Source organism: Hippocampus zosterae, chromosome 17 (assembly GCF_025434085.1).
Source record: "Hippocampus zosterae strain Florida chromosome 17, ASM2543408v3, whole genome shotgun sequence".
NCBI lineage: Eukaryota > Metazoa > Chordata > Actinopteri > Syngnathiformes > Syngnathidae > Hippocampus > Hippocampus zosterae.
Window position 1 is genome coordinate 7106643 of NC_067467.1, and position 20693 is coordinate 7127335.

General features: G+C 43.6%; 2 protein-coding genes across 6 annotated transcripts in view; one reads left to right on the forward strand and one right to left on the reverse strand.

Annotated features, from left to right (window-relative positions):
- adgrl1a (adhesion G protein-coupled receptor L1a) overlaps positions 1 to 20693 on the reverse strand; it is a 220946-nt gene that overhangs the window by 130813 nt on the left and 69440 nt on the right. For 2 of the 5 annotated variants that reach the window (XM_052048905.1, XM_052048904.1), the window contains exon 1: positions 2 to 626. The exons of 2 other annotated variants lie outside the window; for them this stretch is intronic. In XM_052048905.1, coding sequence (XP_051904865.1) covers positions 2 to 49 — 48 coding nt within the window. In that variant the 5' untranslated portion in view covers positions 50 to 626. Of the gene's footprint in view, position 1; positions 628 to 20693 lie in introns of those variants that run through there. One more of the 5 variants, XM_052048906.1, reaches the window with a different exon arrangement.
- The window catches only part of slc27a1a (solute carrier family 27 member 1a), an 82215-nt gene continuing 76484 nt past the window's right edge, over positions 14963 to 20693 (forward strand). The window contains exon 1 of the mRNA XM_052048930.1: positions 14963 to 14972. The gene's annotated coding sequence lies outside the window, so the exon portion shown is untranslated. The remainder of the gene's footprint in view (positions 14973 to 20693) is intronic.

Genomic DNA, 20693 nt, shown 5'->3' on the forward strand with positions numbered 1-20693 from the left:
CCTCTCGTCGTGCAATGTGCTCTTGCTGGGGAAGCTGAGTGTGGCTCATTCATTCGTTCATTCATTCATTCTGGCGTCCCGCCTCACTTTCTTGCAGCTTCTTCTTCCTTCCTCTCTCCTTCTCTCTGGGTGCCACCTTCGTGCGGATGCATACGAATTAAAAATTCATAGCACCCCTGCTGTCTTAAAGGCGAAACACCATTGCCCCCCCCCCCCAAAAAAAAAACTCAAACAAAAAACGATTTGTAAAAAAGTTAAAAAAAATAAATAGGTAGTTTAAGGGGGAAAGTGTTTTCTCCTCACTGATTAAAACGCGCCCGCGTGGGCATCAAAATAAATAAACAACGGCAGCATCGTCCCGCGTTGAAAATTACACAGAAAATATTCGCAAGAAAGCGCCAAGCACAAAACACAAGTCGGGTTTGGTTTTCTTTTTTTTTCTTTGAAATGTCCTTGGTTCCGGAGCGCATGAGTGGTGTCCTCGGCCGCTCGCGCGTTCAAATGAGAGCCGATGAGGAGGCAAACCCTACAGGAGAGGAAGGACGAGCTGTGTGCACGCTCCTCTCTCGCTCTCTCATGCGCCGAAACGCTGCGCACTGACGCACACACTCTCGGGCTTCTTTTTACCCCCCACCCCCACCCGCCGGGCAGTCGACAGACAGCTCGCACAAACACACTGGGACTTTGAAAAAATAAATTAAAAAACATTCACAAGCTCGTTTTGAACCAGTGCACTTCCTCGTCGGGCTGCTTCGAAGCTGACATTTTTTTTTTCGAAGCTGACATCAGAAGCTGCTGGCGCCGTCTCGTTGTTTTCGTTTACAGTTGAGAAACGCCCCCCAATGTCCAAATAAGGAAACTGTATGTGCCACTTCCGCTCTCGTGCCTAACAGTTCATGTACCGTACATATTTTTCTCTGCTAATAAGTAATATGTGTTTTTATTATTTACAAAAAAGTAATTAAAATGTTTGAATGAAATGAATGTTAAAAAAATAATAGATTCGCAGGGAATCAAATTAAGTACTTGTATGCGAGACGATCAACGGTGATGCTACTCACTGTAGTGAGAATTGAAGCCACCGGCAGCCATCTTACGATGCCACACGCTAAGTGAGCCAAACATGAATACACTGATTTGGCAGGAGCATTTTCGTATTATTTTCTGTCTCAATGGCGAGAATGATACAGTGTGTATAAATACGCACAAATACATGTCTCTCTGTCCATCGATCTGGTACCAAACTTGACGGTAATGCACAAGCAGAGGTAATCAAATATGGCGAAACCCTGCGACAAACTTTCACGGAGGATGGTGAATAATGAGAATAACCAAGGCAGTTTGCTTTGCTAGAGAAAAGCTTTTTCTGTCAATGCTAGTATCACACAGCTGCCACTATGTAGCTAACTACACAGCAAACCATTGGAAGTGATGAACCAAACCACTAAACAGGGCAAAATTAAATATATAAGTTAGTAAAAATTAATAAATAACAAGGTGGGTGAACTCAAAGAAGAAAACGGGTCCCATGCAAGCCAAGAGGTAGTTGCACCGAAAAGGGAAGGCAACTTTAATTTGATTACATTTTGGATTGAAGAGGTCTGATGAGGAGCAGGAAACCGTCACATGGCACAAGATTCCTTCCCTCAACGCAGACACAATAAAAAATCTGTATCAGGGAGAGCGAAAAAGAACAAACTTTGGAATATTAATGTACCAACTGGGGCAAAAGAAAAGAGCAAAGTCAACGGAAAATACAGGAGTCACTCTACATGACTGGTATTTAATTTGAACCATTCACAGTTGTGTTTGCACTACTAAACTAGCATGAGCTCTGGAAACAAACCAACACAATTACTGGCCACGACAGTGGCAGCATGACTTATTCATAAAGGGGTGTAACTATAACACTAAATTTGATTTGACGTTTAATTCGGGGAATTTCCCATCCATTAACATTAAGGGGGTCTTTTTTTTTCTTCTCCTTACACGAAAAGACCTGTTGCAGTGACTGGGGAGCGAGTGTCATACTAAACTAGCTTGGTGCTTCATGTCTGCAGTGAAAAAAATAAAAACAAGTCAAAGCCCTTTAGCTATGCTATATTTGGTGGGTGGCGGAGGTCAGGGATGAATGGGTGCGCATGCGAGTCAGCGGGTGACGCGTACTCGGAGGCTCCGTGCGCGTGTTAGCGTGCATGCAAAGCTGCTGCATGCGGTCTCTTACTCAGCACTTTACAGAGGGGTCATACATTACAACTGCCACTACACTTATACACAGCAGGGACAACAGCAAAGGACTAAATTAAAAGCCCCCGCCCTCCTTCCTCCTGCCACCACGCGCTGCAATAACCTTGCCAAATAGAGCTCATACGTTCGGATAAACAGTGCAACGGTTGGTCGCCAAACACAAGATAGGTTGCGTTGCCAGATGGATTCATCAAAAAGAAGTATCACCTGCATTTTTTTTTTGTTTTATTTTTTGGGGGTTCTCTTATGACCGCCAACAGTGGGCTGTAGTAACCGGATTGTACTTCATACGTCTTGAGTCTGTGTACCCTCTGCTCTCAAATCCTCTCAATTGACCTTCATGGGCTGCGTGACTCAATAAATAACATACGCAATGTGCTCTGCAGCAGGACCGCACGCACACGCACACACACACACATTTATTTATGAAGTATTTTTGTTGTGTGCGTGTGTGTGTTTGTGCAAGTCTAAGTGTATTATAAGGTGTGTGTGTGTGTAAATGTATTAGAATGCAAGTGTGTGAGTCTGCTTGAGAGTGCCTAAGAGTTTGCAAATGTGTGTGTGTGTGTGTGTGTGTGTGACAGAGAGAGAACTCAGACGAGGCTCCAGGGGTGTAAGCCCCTGTGGACTGGTGGCCCGCTCCCAGGCAAAACCTGAATATATTGAGTGTGTACCCACAGCAGCTTGTACATCACAGCCTCTGGTCTCTTAGCAACAACAAGAGTGACAACACAATTCTGACACGATTGTTCCATGTCAGGGCTGAAAGAATACACAATTGCAAACCTTGCTAGATGTCACACACACACACAAGCGCGCGCGCATTTTCCGCCGATGATGTAGCAGAAAGCCGGATAGCCGGCATCCACGCAGCTGACAGCAAATCCATATGATATCATGTGCAACACATTGGCGCTGAAGATGTTTGTATTCGTAGCGAGGCGTAACAACTGTAAGTGACACGTGTCAGCGGGGCCCAAGTGATGATCTTACGCTCAACACCAAATATTCGATTTGTGTCATCCTCCACGTAAGACTTATCTTTGGTGTGTGTTGAATCAAAATAAAACGTATGTAAACGTTTGCTTTTATGGTGGGGAAAAAAAAATGATAAGACTTTTTTCCACTATTTTCTGACATAATCCAGACCAAACGAGTAACTGAATCCTAATTTATTTATGTTTGTGTGTTTTCTGCGCTGTCAATTTGAAATGATGTCCTATTTTTGAAGAAAGGAATGGAAATTGAAACTTTTTAACCAATTCAGTTCTTCAGTTCTACTTAAAGTGCTATTTGGCATAAAATGGGTGACAGTTTTCGTTGGTAGCAGGGGGTGAATCAATTAACGTATTTTCCGCGCTATAAGGCGTACCTAAAAGCATTCCATTTTCTCAAAATCCGAGAGTGCGCCTTATAACTTCATGCGCCTTGTATATGGATCAATATTCTGATTTCTTGGACATAGTATTTTAAATGTTATGTAAAGCGCTTTGTTAGGGCTGCAGCGGTTGTGAAGGCTCTATATAAATAAATCTGCATTGTATTGTATTGTATTCCCTTTAGCATAGCTTTATCTAGCGGATGCATAATGCAACTGCAGCCACAATTGCAGCCTCTATCCTACGCGCCTTACAATGCGGTGCACCCTATATGTAAACAGATTTAAAATAGGCCATTCATTGAGGGTGCGCCTTATATTCCGAAGCGCCTTATAGCGTGGAAAATACGGTCTTTAACTTGTTGACTTCTCGACTTCGCATCGACGTTGAAAGCTTGAAGTCAGCTCATGAAACAGAAAAACATGCGCAAGGCTACCATTAATTACTTTGTAAAACAACATTTAGCATAAGGTTGTTTTTGCCCCCCGCCCCTCCCCAAACGTTTTGGACCACATTGCTGTGCTGAAATTATATCAGTGACATAATTGATGAATTGAATGCAGCTCGACTTTGCAGAGCATCAGCGTCGAATTCAGAAAGTCATACCAAAGCCTCATTTCTCATACAAAAGTGTACTTCCGAAAAAGTCAGCATGAACGAGCGGGCAAGACAAAGGAGCCCAACTTCACAGAAGGGGGCGACCCGGATCGATCAAGAAATAAATTGATTGTTGACATTTTTAAACTAGCCGACAAAACCTTTTCCAAAGCAAAGGTCAGCAGCTTCAAATATCATTAGCTATCCATCCAGACCACTCGGATTGTCATCTACAGTATGCACAGAACTATTATAGTGAATCTCCGATATTAATATTGTAGAGGATATTATATTTCGCTGTTCCTTGTGTAAACAGGCTTTGGCATTGATAGACGCGCCCCTGAATCACAGTCACATTCAAAATGGCCTTCAATTGTCACATCATAATACGTTTTGCTGCTTTTGTGCAGATGCAACTTGATTAAAATAAAAAAAAATACACAAGCATGGCGCAGGAAAAATGAAAGAAAATCTAAAGATAAGAAAGTCGCTCTGTTTTTCATTGTCACGTTTTTTTATCGCACAATCTCACGCTGCGTCTGTGTTCAAACTAATTATTCTCATTCGCTCGTCTTCCATCTTCTTTAGCGGAGCGTCAGTTGTTTTCGTCTTGTTAAAGTCAACGAAGGCCAGCTACAGCGGCCATATTTTAATTTGTCCCACCTCATGTTTGATTATTGCCAATTTCTCCGAGTCAGGGTTTGTTGTTTATGCAGCGCCGCTGTTTAACCAACACCTTCGCCCATTTGCAAATCGCTTCTATTTTCATCAGACAGATTTCTTGTTTTGCCCTGATTGGAAAAATTATCTCCTGTCGCATCAAACAGCGGATATGTCGCAAAATATTTTTTTTTATAAATAACTTTGAAATTAAACAATTTTTAATTGTTTTTACACAATTTTGTATTGCAAAATATTGTCTACAATACGTATGATACGCAACCATCTCAGCTGAGTTTCCCTTTGCCAAAATAGTACAGCAGAAATTATTCAACTGAATGGCAGCCAGTGTCCGACATTTATAGTTTTTTTGTTACCAATGTATTAAAATGTGCCTTTTAATCTCTTTTAAAGGCATGTCAATTATTTGCTTAAATTAGCTAATTAGTGTCGGGTCCACCGTACTACACTAAATGCCACGGAGCCCTTCCGACTAATTTGCGCCCGGCATGCTGATGTTTTCTCAAAGCATAACCAAAGACGTATTTTAATAATAAAAGAATCAATATCCTATTTGTGTTGGCTGTTGGAGAAACATGAAAACACTTTGGTGCACACTCAGCATCCCTCGAGGAAATCTTTTCGGCCCTTTCATGCCTGCCCTTTATATTCGGCGTAGAAGGAGGCCTGTAGGCGTCGATAGGAGAAAGACGAAGAAAAGGCGGAGAGAAAAAAAAAATAAATGAACAACCTGTATGGCATTTCCAGGAGTGAAATGGGAAGCAAGCCGCTGAAAAAAAAAAGAGTTTAAGGGTCCAACAAAGCCAAATAGATTTCAGCAACGGGAGGCAGCAAAGCGTCGGTGTAACACCTCGGCTTTTATGCGGCAACCCTGCGACCGCTGGAGCACTTCTTCCCATCATGCACTTTGCTCACAGCGTTTTTCACACAACGCGTGCAATAAAGGCACCTCCTCCACCGCCGCGTCTATCGGCCTCGTTGTGGCTCCCCCCCCCCCCTTCTGCGGTCCAACATAGTCCATTATCTGCTCTTAGTACTAATTGGTGTATTAACGCCATGCTGTGGGTGACACAGCCGGAGCGGTGAAGGGAGGAGGATGGGGATCCAGAATGAATGAGAGAGGGGGAAGTGAGGTTATCGGGGGATAGCGTGACTCTGCAAACGGAAGAGAGGAAGGGAGGACAAGGTAAATCTTTTCAGCTGCATGAGCGCTTAAGAGCAGTGTTAAAAATGAGATTGTGAGGTGTCGGGGCAGAGAATGTCGGAAATTGCTTTTTGAAGGCCTCAAAATGCCTGAAATGTTGCCAATTTTGGCAAGCGCATGTGTTCTGGTGATATAGATATTTTTAGGGGAGCCCAACAAGTACACACAGAGTCAGCCATTTTGATTCAAAGCATTTTTTTTTCTCAGTAGGTGAGACAAAATTGACCTCACTCACTCACTGACCCATGTACCAGATGTAATACAAAGTCGTTAATTCTCACTTGGTAGCTCACCGGACAATGTTAGCCCCCGACAAAGTTTACCTGCGGAATCGGTTTCACCAATCGAGGGAAGAGTAGCTGGATATGTCTATCGTGACAGGACACACGAAAAAGTCTCAAGGACCCATTCATAAAATTCAAAACACAGTCAGCCATTTTGATTGGAAGCAGTTATTTGACGCAGCACCCCTAAAAAGTTTGAAAAAAAATGAGCTCCCAACATCAGATCAAAATTGGTGGACACGTCATTCATAAAAGGACACATGGAAAAGTCTCAGATGCCAGAAATTCAACAAGAAGATAATCATTTTGGTTTGAAGTAGACATTTTTTTTACAAGGTCCAGGGCTCATACTTTGACAAACTCTTCTGAGATAATCGCTTGCTATCGTAAACAGATGGCCGACAACAAATTGTCAAGCTTTTTTGCCACTCACGTGCGCATAACATGGCGACAAAGTTTGACGGTTTCGAGGTTTCGCCAAGAATAAGCAGATGTGAGGGCCCATTCATTGCTAATTGCAGCTTTCATTTTTTTATTTATTTTTTATTTTTTAATATCTCGGCCTTCCCCTGCATCCCTTTCACTGTTTTCTTTCTCCATCGCCACTCTCAAGCCAATTATCCACTCTCGCCGGCGCCACTGGCAGCGTATGGAAATGCAAATTGGAAAGCAAGATGCGGACTTTTATTTATTTATTTATTTATTTATTTATTTGCTCTCCATCTATCACAGAGGCGAGGGGAAAAAAAAAAGGTAGGCAGCGGCTCTCGAGGACGACGAGTAGGAGGAAGAAAAGCGAGAAGCGACGACAAAACAAAGTGAAAAGCTACCCGAGTCATCTTAAGGAGTCCCGACAGAGAGCTTGTAGGGATTGCAACACTATCAGATGCACAAAGCCACCCACGGGTGAACATTTAGGCGGATTAAGTTGATTCAGATATGTAGACACACACACACACACACACCAGGAGGCGCCCAATAAAGTTGCTGCCTCAAGTAGCATACATTTACACGTTGCATTTACACGAGTCATTAAAACTATTGCACATATGGACGTTCTCTAATTACCTCTGCCGAGCACAAAATGCGAGGCGGAGGCAAGGCCGGAGCATGGCTTGCCAGCACCCGGGGCAAGTGAAATAAATAACAGCCCCCCCCCCCCTGCTGAATCCCCACCTTCAGCATGCCCCACTTGCCAACGCGGGTATTTCTGTACATCATACACAAACAGTATGCTGGAGGTTTAGAATTTACATAAGATAATAAATGACACTTGTATGTTGTTCCTGTTTAATGTACTTGACTTGGGTGGTCTGAGATTTTGGACTCAAGTGCGCTGAATCGCTGTCACATGGTGAATTTTTGTTCCGAGGAACTCCAAAATTGGATACCCTCACCTGCATTTGCATGGGTGATCAGAAGAGAGAAAATTAAAACGACAAAGCAGGTTTTCCTTGGGTGGGTCGACAACCAGCCTACCTGCCAAGTCAAGGGAGGCGAAACTGCAGTGAAACTCCTCTACAACAAAACATAAATGGGCGAAAATACGCCCTAGTGTGAAAAAATCTTAATGCATTAACACCATTCCCACTTTCCTGCCCCCCATTAAACGAAAAAAAAACCTGCTGCGTTACATGAAATCTTTTTCTCTGCTCTTGCCTTACAATGAGATTCACTCCAACGAAGTCTAATCCAACAGCGACTTCTCTGCTTCGTTCGGAAACGGCAACAGCAACCACTTACACATGTGCAGTGATCCAGGAAGTATTCGTTATTGTTAGTTTCAGACGCAGCAAGAACGTCGCGTTGCTAAAATTGCTACAAAACGGACCTTTGGATGTCAAGCAGCGAAGACAAGTGACAAAAGTGATCAAAATGAAAGACGGAGGAAGCAAAATAAAAGACATTATCCAAGAAATTGATGTAAGTGAAAGTGAATGCTGATCGTAAATTTTGCAATTTCTTTCCTTTTTTTCCTTCTACACGGACTATTTGAAGTGTCAAATAAGCGTATGCTCATGCTGATGCACTATTGGAATAAAAATCATGAGTACACGTGCGTTTGCATGTGTGTGTGTGTGTGTTTACATCTCAGATCAAATTTGCTACAGTGAAAACCCCCTGTTGTGAAAAATTCTTGCTGCAAACCTGATTTCGTTGTAGAGGAGTTTCACTGTATTATGTCAATCAGCCCGCTGTGCGGTTACAATCAGGAAAAAACATATAAAACGGCGCGCTCACAGCCGCATTTTTGGAAAGAAGCAACTCACAAAATATTTACTTGGCTGCGTAATTTCACACTTGTGGGCAGGCACTCCAGAGACTCAGCTATTTGTATGCGAGATATTGAAAAGCCAATTTTCCATAATATGTCCCTTTTAAGCAATGGCGCAGTGCTCTTCTTTAGTCTCATCACGTGCAATGAAGCGATGACTCCACACACACACACACACACACGCAACGCATACAGAAAACACGTAATGATATGCAGCCACTAGAGCACAGGTGCACGTCAGCCGCGCCGTAAGGGGTCTGGACGCGTGCCCCGCGGGCGACTGGTTGGTGACGCGCGGATCACAAAGGCGCATTTCACCCTCATGTGACACCGACGAGTCTGCGGGCTGATTATTCCGAAAAGCAGATTTATCCTGGAGGGCGCAGGCAGAACGGAGGCAGAGTGTTTTGTTTATTACCATTAAGCGCCGGCTCAGTTTGCCTGCGTCCTCGCTCGGTGTGCTCGTTTTCCGCCCCCGCTAGCGCCCGCGCAGCCCAACTTCTCCAATACCTTAATTTGCTCAATTATTTTCAATTATCCCGCTATCGCCCGCGTCTGCCGTCATCCCTTTGGTTCAATTGTGAGCCAAAATCACTTGTTGATTGACGGCAAGGGCTAATTAGAAGCGGAAAGGAAAAACCCTAATCCCTGAATGGTAATTAGGTGCCGTTAGGTGTCACGCAATCACTCGCCAACTGACGAGACTCGCGCTCATAAATGTCCATTTCACTCCGCGAGGCCTTATGATGCCATGCGAGGCTGCACTTTAAAGTTTTCAGATCTCTAACCATTCTACGCTCAAAAGATTTTCTTTATCTGCCTGGAGAAAAAATTGAGAGCTTTCCAAGAGAGCGCTTCAATCCATCAAGGGTGCCATGTCTGGTTGCCTTTAGCACATTTACTTCAAGGTAACACGCTCTCACTCCAGGTTTTGAGAAGAAGAAAAAAACAACAACAATTCACCGCAGCTGGTGCAGGAATCAGTGGTGAACTGCTCTGGAGCCTATTGGAGAGGTTGGCAAATGCAATTAGCTTTGTTAAAGCATTGCTCATGACTTATTCCGCCTTGTTCTCACCAAACGCATTGAGCTTTCATTTGCTTGCTATGCTTGTGTATCTTCGGACGTCTGTTTGTGGTTGATATGTTTGATCGCGGGGACACTAGTGAAGGTAACGCAGCTCAGAAAAGAGATGGAGGAAACTTCCTGGTCAACAGTCCAGTTGACCCCCCCAAACTTTGAAATATTTCCCGCATGTTTAAAGAAAGAAAAAAAAAAGATGCTTGATTTCCATTGCAAGGCAACTGTTATTGGTAGCTGTGGTCAAAGATCAAATCAATACAAGCACGCGTGACAACTCTCCACCAGTCACACTGTCCGGGAGTGTTGTTCCTTTTCACTGAAGCGGGACATTTTGAAAGACATTTAACAGGAGAAGGCTGGTCAGATTAGCTGATAAAATACTGTAAATACTGATAAAGTGGAAGCGCAGGTTACCAGTGACCTGGTTTCGAAACGGGGTAACATATCAATTGGGCGGCGAGAATTCCATCAGGCCACAGCTTTAGCTGCGCTAGTGACGGCTGGCTAGCGATGACAAAAAAAAACATTGTTTGTTTTCTCCACGAGATAATTCCAAACGGGTCTTCAAAATTTTCACATTGTTTTTCACTGTCTGCTATTGTTCTATGTAGATAAGGATATAGAATAATCCGAGGGGTCATAAATCAGGTCAATGCTAAATTCTCATGGCCTTCCATAGTCACTTTTTAACCCAGCTTCACATGATCAGTTTCGTATTTTAAAAAATGATCAGATTTTAATGAATTTGACACAAACTAGCTAAGGTACAGTCGCTGAAGTCATTCATCTTTCGAACCACTTGATCCTCACTCGGGTCGCGGGGGGTGCTTTGAGCCTATCCCAGCTGTCTCCGGGCAGTAGGCGGGGGACACCCTGAATCGGTTGCCAGCCAATCACAGGGCACACAGAGACGAACAACCATCCACGCTCACACACACACACCTAGGGAAAATTTAGAGTATTCAATCAGTCTGCCACGCATGTTTTTTGGAATGTGGGAGGAAACCGGAGCACCCGGAGGAAACCCACGCAGGCCCGCGGAGAACATGCAAACTCCACACAGGGAGGCCGGTACCTCTGCACTGTGAAGCCGACGTGCTAACCACTGGACTACCGGACCACCCCAGTCGCTGAAGTCAAACAATCAAATCAATACGTTTGGGTGACAGGTACTTTTCCATTCCGACTAGCAAAAAAATACATCCATAAATAAATAAAAGTCGCACAATAGCATTTCAAAAGATCTTGAAGACATTAGTTCTGTGTTATTCTGGATATCGGAGTAGCCACATTGTAGATATTAAATTATATTCAATACAAGATAGCCAAGGCATTAAAGGTAAAACTGTCAAAACAAAGGGTCATAAATCAAGACAATACAAATTTTCCAAACTATCCTCAAGCAACCAGGTGGTATTGTTTCGTGCCATAGAGAGTAACACCCCCGGCGATTTTGAAGGATTAACCATAACATTGGCCTCGGTAGCTGGGGTCATAAATAGAGCCTCCCCAATTCTGACTTTTGCCATCTTTTCGAACCCATCTCCAAATTAATAGAGTGTGTTATAATGTCGTTGTAATAAATGCTATTGCAATTGCTATTTGACACAAAAGGAATAGTTCTTTTGAGATTTTCCCCTAACAAAAGGCAGCCAAGGTAACCACTTTCCAGCATCACTCCGATCCACCTCCTTCCAAACTATTGATATTGTTCTGTCGGTGCAGTAGCCCTATTGATTATGCCAATAGTATCCAATCTTGAAGCAAGGCTGGGCCACAGGTCATACGGTGTTGTATATGTTGTTATCTTTTCTGCATCTGTGCGCTACGCATTGCAATTTTCAACCAATTGTCCTCGACGGCAATCAGAGAGCTCTTCACCGAGACTCACTTATGTGGCATTGAAAGACACCATTTGAAGCTCCAAACAAGCTGATTAGATCGATGCATGTAGTTCTTCAACCGAGTGGGGGGAAAAAAAAGGGGGCGAATGAGGGGAGGGCCACAGCTCTGTTCTCCACGAACTGCAATTACTGTACAATAAACGTGTCTTTGTTCGAGCCTGAAAGGAGAAAATCAGATGGTGCGGCTCAAGTTTTTGTAGCCTGTGACTGATGCTGATCAAAACAGAATATGTCACAATATTGTATCCTTTGAAGGAAGGGGGAAAAAAAAGAGAAAAGACTGACCAAAATTGAGGCGCTCGGGCTCTTGTTGGTGGGGAGGTGGGCATTGGTTGCTCATGACTCCCCTAATGGCATTATAGTCTTAATGAGTTGTAATTGGAAGGCGATCTTAACTTGCGGGGCTAATTGCATCTGATTAAAGACAATATTAGTTTTACTGCTGGCAAATTGGCAGAGGTGGATGGGGGTTGGGGGGTGTTTATATGGCGGCTGTATGAAGGTTTAGAAGGATCAGTGGCGTCCTTGCGGCGAGCTCCAAGTAAAGGTGAAGAGCACAACTCACCATTACAGCAATTAGTGGCATGCATTAGAGGAACAACGTTGCTTTGGTTCCATTGATTCCGCCGATTGCAGCCTCGCGGAGCTCGTGTGTATTTGGGAATTTTCCACCTCCCATTTCTCATGAGCGAGCGGGTGAAAATCTTCTCAAAGCAAATTTGCAATGTAATTTGTGCGGTCGACGGGCGGTCAATCAATATTAGAGAAAACGAACAAGCTCGCCGCACAAAGCTGGGAAAGCCGAGCACCGGCCTTCTCATCCATATAGCCGCTCCAAATATTTGAGGTTTAATGAAACGTGAAGCTAACTGGCCTGATCGAGTACTTCGTATTTGGGGGGGATGGATTAAAGCCTGTTGCACTGTTGAAACTAAATTCATATTTGAATTGGAATATACTTTGAGGTAGAACAAGTGGAATTTCAAAACCACACTTCCATTAATCCATTTTTCAGTATTCCAGAATGACTCCAAGCTAAAAGCAGACTACATCCGCATATTATGGGTTGAATGACTTCCGATTTTCTTGCAGTCGTGGCTAAATTGACAACAGGCTTATTCGATTTTGATTAATCGAATGACATTTTTTTTTCACTGTCCACATCATTCTCTATTGTACAAACTCCACCCCATGATTTTTTTTGTCCCCAATCACATTTTACCACTAGCTCATGCGTTCACATTTGAACATCTTCACTACCTCGCCGACACGCGGGTGGAAATTGTAACTGTACGTGGATTGCTTTATAATATCTGTGAGACTATAAAGGTGTTTGTGATGGGATCAGTCAGATGGAATTTGGCACCAGTAGAAGAAGGAAGGATTACGGGTGTGTGATAAAGGCTGAAGGAAACTCTAATTGGATGTTTATTTGGACGATTGACAAAAAAAGTGACTGATCGCGCAGTCCTTGTCCTCACATCAAAGCAGTCTACGGTGCATCGTCTCCCGTTTCACTGATACGGGAGGACATTTGGTGAATTCTTTGACGGCTGACAGAAGGATCTTCGGGTGTTTTGTCAGCTAGCGTTCGCAGGTGCCTTTTCAAATGGGTGTGAATTCATTATATTTGAGGATAGACTTGCACATTTTTCAAGCGATCTTCTTTTCAGTACTTCTACGCGCTGCGAGTTTGCTCTCCTGATCGACCAGCCATTGATTTCAGTTTGGCGTCGGTGCGGTTAATGCCCAAAAACGTTATCAGTCAATCACCATTGCAGAGAGGTGGGCGGGACCCCTGAGCACAGAGAGACAGACGTTTCACACTGACATTTACGCCATCACTCATTTGGTTCCTGACCCTCAAAACCCTGTTATGATCAGAAACAATGAAGAAATAAGAAGAAATACGCCGTCCTTGCATAATGTCTTTTGCTTTGCTTCCTCCATCTTTCATTTTTATTACTTTTATCCCTCCTTCAAGCGTGAATGCTTTTCTTTTCTTCACTCCTTGGTCTGCAAAGGTCCGTTTCGTAGCCATTTTAGCCATGCAATGTTCGCGCTGCGTCTGAAACTAACACTAACAAATACTTTGTGTGCTACTGCGCATGTGTAAACCAGTGTGGTGGTTGCTGTTGCCGTTTCCAAACGAAGCAGCAGACGTCGCTGTGGCATGCTGAGGTTGGATTAGACTTTTGCGGAAGCCTCGTTTCCGTTGTAGTGAATCTCGTTGCGAGGCAAGAACAGAGCAAAAGATTTCGTATAACGAAACAGGGGGATTTTTCAACGTAGGGGGAGCAGAAAATTGGAAATGGCTTTCAAGCGTGAACGTTTTTTCACACTGAGGGTATTGTCGCCCATGTAGTCTTCATTGTAGAGGAGTTTCACTGTACACGGCATTATAGAAAGTGGATGTGTTACCCGTCATCAATATAACAACAAAAAAGCAATTCAATTTCAGGAGCCTTTCGTCTTTCGATCCACATGCAGGATGCAAGTATAGGTCATGTGGAAATATAGCATAGCATCCCCTTGGTATGATGTGCACCGCTGCAAAATTCTACCACGTATTGCTCAATGGCAGTCAATCAAAAGTGCTATGATATGATCTTTGTAAGGGGCATCGTTTGTGATAAAGCTGTGCCAGAGGGGACTCATTACATTGTGTTGGTGTAACTAATGAAGTGACCCAGGCGGTTAAAAAAAAAAAAGAAAAAGTATACACAAAGATGCATGCAACAAGTAAACAACGGTAATTGCCCCCCACTTGCATCCTGACGCTGACCCGAAAAAAAAGTGCAGTGGACCAACAGTGATTTAAAGCCAGACACAAGAGACACTAGTAAATTGCGCTTCTATGAGGCATCATTTCCAGCTCTTCTTAAGCGCTCGCTTAATTGCCATTCTCACCTGAGCAATTGTATAATTTCCTGTATTTTTCTCCTCCTCTGCCCAGAATATGAGTCTATAATGAGCTGTGGGTGTCCCCCAAAGTCGGGCCTGGCGCTCAGAAATATGCTTCGCTAATTTACCAATTAGACTGCAAGTACCCCAAGTCCGCAGTTCCTGCCCCCCCCCCCCTCGCTTTGATTGCTCAATCTCTGCAGTGATCATCACTCCATACTTGGCCCACGTGTGCTCGGCCAGCTTTTTCAGAGCGAGGTCCCACCTGCACTTTGGATATTACTCCAGCCCGCCGTGCCCGGGGGGGAGGCGGAGGACGTGAACGAGTTTACCTGGGTAGCGCCTGGCTTTTAAGTCCAGTTGGGACCGCTTTCACTGACCGGGAGGATGAGAGTTGGCAATCAATGTACAGAGGGTGGTTGGGGGGATGGGGGGGGGGGGGGGGCAGGCGTGCTGGACGTACGGACATGAGAAAAGTTATGAGAACCGAGATAAAGTTACCAAGTAGCAAAGTGAAAGTTAGCTGGAGGTGCAAATGTAATTTATGGTTTGAGAGGAGAGCGTGTTGTGCTGCTTCTCGACTTGATTTGCGCCGCCATTAAAACTAAACCCGAGGAGAAATGGGAAATAAAATGAAAGAACAAAAAAAAAAAAGCCTTCGCACAGCAAATATCAACACCTCGGCGCTTGCTGCTGCTTGTTATTATTCGGCGCGTGAGGCAATCAATACGTGGGAGGTCATTTATCAGTGCCTTTTTTTTTTTATCCGTGCCGGGGTCAGTTATATTTCCACCAAGGCAATAAACGATCCCTATAATTTCATCTTATTTCACGGCATTCCTTTCTCTTTCCGTATCCTCTGGGGATGACGGACTCAACAGCACCATCCACGGCGGCGTCAAATATTTAGCATGTCATCGAGGATAATGGCTCTCACATCCTGACAATATTCGAGGCATTACTGTTTTGACCTTTTGCATGCTGGCATTTATTTGCAGTCACCGTTTTAACATGCGATTACATGAAACACGACTGGAATATCCAAGCAAGAGGGACATCGTCGCAGGGATGGGTTTTGATCTTTTGGGAAAAGTTATTTTTCATGGCACCGGCTGAATGTTTTGAACACTTACTCTATTTTAACCTTTTTATGCACCCTGTAACCTGACAACATGACAAGCTGTCCACTGTAGTAACCGCTGTCCCGGTTACTACCCTAAGTGTATGTTTTCTTCTTCAAACCCGCAAACCTTTTTGAGAGTGAATCACAAGTGCCTATCAACCAATCAAATACAATTGACCAAACTGTAAATGGACACTTAATGGCTCAACGTGACCAAATCCTAACATAACAATCGTTCATTTTCCTGCTTCATGATTTGTGGTTCTATAGAAAGAGAGGAAAAGTAGGTGGAATGAAAACTGATTTGAATTGAAAATAAATAAATATGGAATATCTCTTTGAAGGAAATGCCATTTACAGTACCGACAAGTTCATTCATATTTTTTTAAATGGCAACCAGAAACGAATTGCATCATACCCTCTCGAACTAAGCCCTATCAAATTGACTTACTGAATTGAATCTTCTCAAATCGTTCCAGTTTAAAATGACGCGTCCTTGAATCACATTGCACCCCATGTATTGAGATACACATTCTTTTTGTGGTGCGCTGTAACGTGAGGAAAGTCGAGTCGAGTCGATTAATCAATGACGCCTTTGGGGAAAAAATAAACTTTTTTTGTGAGTCAGACCAGTTTCATGTAATGGCATTTTGGATATTTCGCCTTTCAATAGAGCGTTACAACCCAGTGACGGCCTCAGACGGTTGAGTCAAAAGTCATCGGTAAATTGACGGCTTGGAAGACGAGATGCCAAGGACGTGACTGTTAGTTGACGTCAAGTTTTAAACGTCGATGTGAAGTAGCAGTGGATTCGTCAACCGGTTGACTAATTGGTTGAACCCCTAGTGAGGAGTCATTGCCAAGTCTCGAGTAGGGTGTAAGATTAGCATGCTATTCGCACTAAAATCCAAGTTGTCGGGGAGAGAAAATTCATCAAATTTCATTTGGATGGATTATATTTCGATGCCACAAATCGAAAAAAAAAAGTTTGATTTCAGGTTGAGGGTGTTAGATGCCACTCAAGTCAGTCAAAAAGATGCCATGTGCTCTACCGATTACAGCGAATCGCTCTTTCGTACAAAACTCCCGTTCGATTCCCACGAGACCCGTGAAACGGTGCGATGGGGCGTTAGCTCGGGCACCTGGCTCAGATGTTTGTTGTCAGCCAGAGTGCACGCCGCGGTTCATTGAAACTGCGGAACAATTACGGTTTAATTTAGGAGCGGCGGAATGATGGCGGGCTCCATCTCCAAATAACATCAAATAGCTGCGCCGGGACCGAGGGAGAACTAATTACCAGATAGAAGAGAAACACTCGGGTTCTGATCTTCACTGGTGCAATTGTGAGCGCGGCTAAGTGCTGAGAGACGCGTTTGTCGTCTTGCAAATGACATGTTGAAAGTCATTACAGACTCTTTAGTTCGACCGTGAACTCGATTCACTTTGCGCCATCAAAATGAAGCGATCCTTGCGTCTCTTTTACTTTTGCTGATTAAATCTGGCACCGCAACAATTGTCATGGGCTGGTTTCGCTCAAATCTATCATTGTTATGCCATATTGCGAAAGCAAAATAGGGCGATCCTCTTATAATAAAGGGGACGTATTATGGACTGTAGTCTCTGGAGGTCATGACCATCCATCAAGTGTGAACTTGAGCAAATAAATGTTTTACACTGTCTTACCTGATGGCGCTTCAGAGGTGCGAGGAAGAGGAATGCGCAAAACTGCCCAAGATTGTGTGCCAAGTCGGGCCGACCAATTAATCATGATTGAATAAGCTGATATTGATCATCAGTAGTTATTTTTCTCCACGGAAGGCAGAAATGATATTCAATCACTCAGACGTGACTCCAAAAAAAACAACAACAAAAAATCAGCAAAATATTTTTCTCAAAGTATCATTACAAAAAAAAGTCAAATGTTTTGCCTGTAATTTATATATTTATTGTTGTAAGCGTTAAGGGACCCAAAAGAAAATCTTTCATTCATTATATGTTTCTTTTAATTATTCAGTCAATTCATGGGTCATCGGGATTTTCATTGTAAAAGGGCGCAAGTCATTTTCAACACATTGGTGGCGAGAGAGAGAGAGTGAGTAATTTCTTCCATTTTGGAATACTACTGCAACATAAAAGTGAAGTACTATGGATACTTTTCAGGCGCGCCCTGTGATTGACAGGCAACCAATCGAGGGTATAGTCAGCTGAGATCAGCACCGGTTCGTCTCGACCTCGAACAAGATACTAAACAAGAAAATGGATGGATGTCTTCATCACCAAAGATGCTTTGTGGCACTACACGCTGCGTGTCTTCTGTTGTCATGGTTACGGTATTAACCCTGAGCTTTTGCATACATGGGGAAGGGGGCCGTTGTTTTGAAAAGCCAAACGGTAAAACCAAATGTATTATTCATGAGCATGACATTATCGGAGGCGGGAAAAATGCAGTGAAAAAAAAAAGGAAAATCTGCACTTGAGACTCATTATGCTCATGTATCTGGGTAAATAAACGCACGGCGGAGAAATACTGGAGACTCATCATCTGGCTAAGAATCCTGGCGGAATGGCAGGAGCATCTGGTTCCAATGAAAGCGTTTTTGGGGATGTTTCAAGTCTTTGTGAGAGCAGTGTGTGTGTGTGTGTGTGTGTGTGTGTGTGCGTGAGAGAGAGAGACTGAAGCGTAAGGGACTTTCTCTCGCCCTCAATGGCTGATTAATAATACAGATGAGAAAAACAACACGCAAGAATGAAAGCAATGGGTGTGGTTCAGGCGGGGGGGGGGGGGGGGGAGAAAGAGTATGTTGGAAAATAAAACAACACATTCTGGGAAGCAGAGAACGCAAGGTTATTGGCACGCGTTGGAGAAATGTTGGCTCCGTAATGGGGTGATGGAGAGTTCACAATCGTGCAGGAAACGGTAAATAGGCGCAGCAATGGATTGCACGAAAAACACACGTAAATGATCTACTGGAAAGAGGACTGAATTAGAGAGTGAGAGGAGAAGAGATTGAAAGAAAAGTTTGGTGAAAAGATGGGAGATGGGAAGTGAACGCTCCCCTGTGGCGATTGGGTTGATTCACCCCCCCGCAACCTCAACCTCCTCCCTTTATTACAGACCCAAGGTACATGCCACTTCCTGCTAACAACTATGGACAAAAGACATTCCTTGAAAGGTTATACACTGTAAATATATATATATATATATTTTTTTTTAAGTTGCGTCGATTCAAAAATTTCAAAACAATGACATTTTAAGTTTGAGCAACGAAATATTTTCATTTTTGATTTTCTGAAAACTGGGATGTGTTGTGTGTCAGCAATAATCGAGTAGCCTTTCAGGAAAAGTCATGTTTTAAAGACAAAGCTTGGAATTCTCTTTGTTTGATGTTAAGTTGGACAGCAGACTTCATCCGAGAGTGGCACTAAACAGCTTAAAATGTCTTTTTTTTTGAAGAAGAAGAAGAACTGCTCATCAATTGCATCTGCGAAACAGCGCTCGTATCTCAAGGTTGGACCCAAAGTACCTCTGTACTTGATTTTGATACCTGGAGGAAATCATTTCACATGACATGATTTCGTCTTGGAAATTTTGTTTGGAAATGACATCATTAAGCAGCGTCAGCGAACCGCTATTGTGTCGGAAATATCAACGTAGCCAAAATGACAACACCCTGCCCTTAACTTTTCTTATACAAAAGTAATAAGTACCAGGAGTTGTGAGTGTCTACGTTGAAATTCTACAAGTGAGAGACGAGCAAAATAGTCCATAATTCAAGCCGTTGGTTTTGCAGTGCGAATTAAAGAATCACGTTTTGTCCCATCGGTGCATATCAAATGTGTTTTCCGTTACTTGTCACTTGCTTTGCAGTGTCTTTGAAGGAGTGTCTCCTCCTGGCTCTCTCTTCCATATCGAAACTAATGGACAACAACCCCCCCCCTCCCCGCCCTCTCCCCCATTCCCCTAATCAAAAATCAATTAAAAACACCTCGCCACCAAGTCTCCAGAGGAAGGTTTTAGGTTGAGGGGTGGAAGAGAAACGCTTCCCGTACTCCCTCAAAGGCTCTCTGCCTTTCCCCTCGCTCTCTACCCATACTCCCTCTGTGCTTAAGCTCCGCCCTCCTGTCTACTGGAAGTTGGCAACATGATTTACGAGAATGGGGAACTTAATTTATATATTTATTTTCTTCCTCTTGCATCCTCTCATTTATTTATTAGATTTTTTTTTTCTCTCTCTCTCACGCTCACTCGCTCTCTCTCCCGGCCGCCTCTTCCTGTCTCTGGTGCGGAGGAGAGTGGGAGAGTGGGAGAGCGGGAGAGAAAGAGAGAGGATGGGATTAGATTGAGAGTGGTCTCAGGGCAGACCAGTAGACTGGCAGGCCTGCAGACATGGAACAGATCTGTCCCACACTTAATGGCATTAGTGCCGTCCCTGGGAAGGGGAGGGGGAGCCAGCAGGGAGACGCTCTAACATATTAAAACGGCTTCTATAGCAGACGCTTGTCTACTCCACTCAAACTCCGGGCCGCTTCCCTTTTTTTGGGATTGCGGCATATGAGAGTTCTTTGCAAACTTTTTCAGGGCACACTCATCACGCAACAACAGTACAGCAATTTTTTTTTTCAAATGTTGAGGGATGTGTTGTATTTGATACGGCCATGCTGCTAATGCCAAAAGCTAAAGAGTATCTTTGTGACGTCGTTTGATTTGACGGCACAAAATAAAATAAGAGAAATCAAAACGCTAATTTCATGGTAAACATTGTAAAGTCCAACCTCGCTTTTAGAACGTCTCTATTATCGACCATGTCGGTTTTCGACCAGAAAATTTGAGATTTTTACGCCTCAGATTACAACTTTACGACCAAACTGAGCAAACCCGAATACGCCACTTGACTCTTCTCGGCTTCCTTACACGAGGAAGTGACGCTTTCTGGAACGGAATATGGTCGAAAACCGAGGTATGACCATACTTCCATTTTTGTCGACGATACAAACAAAAAAAAGGGAACGTAA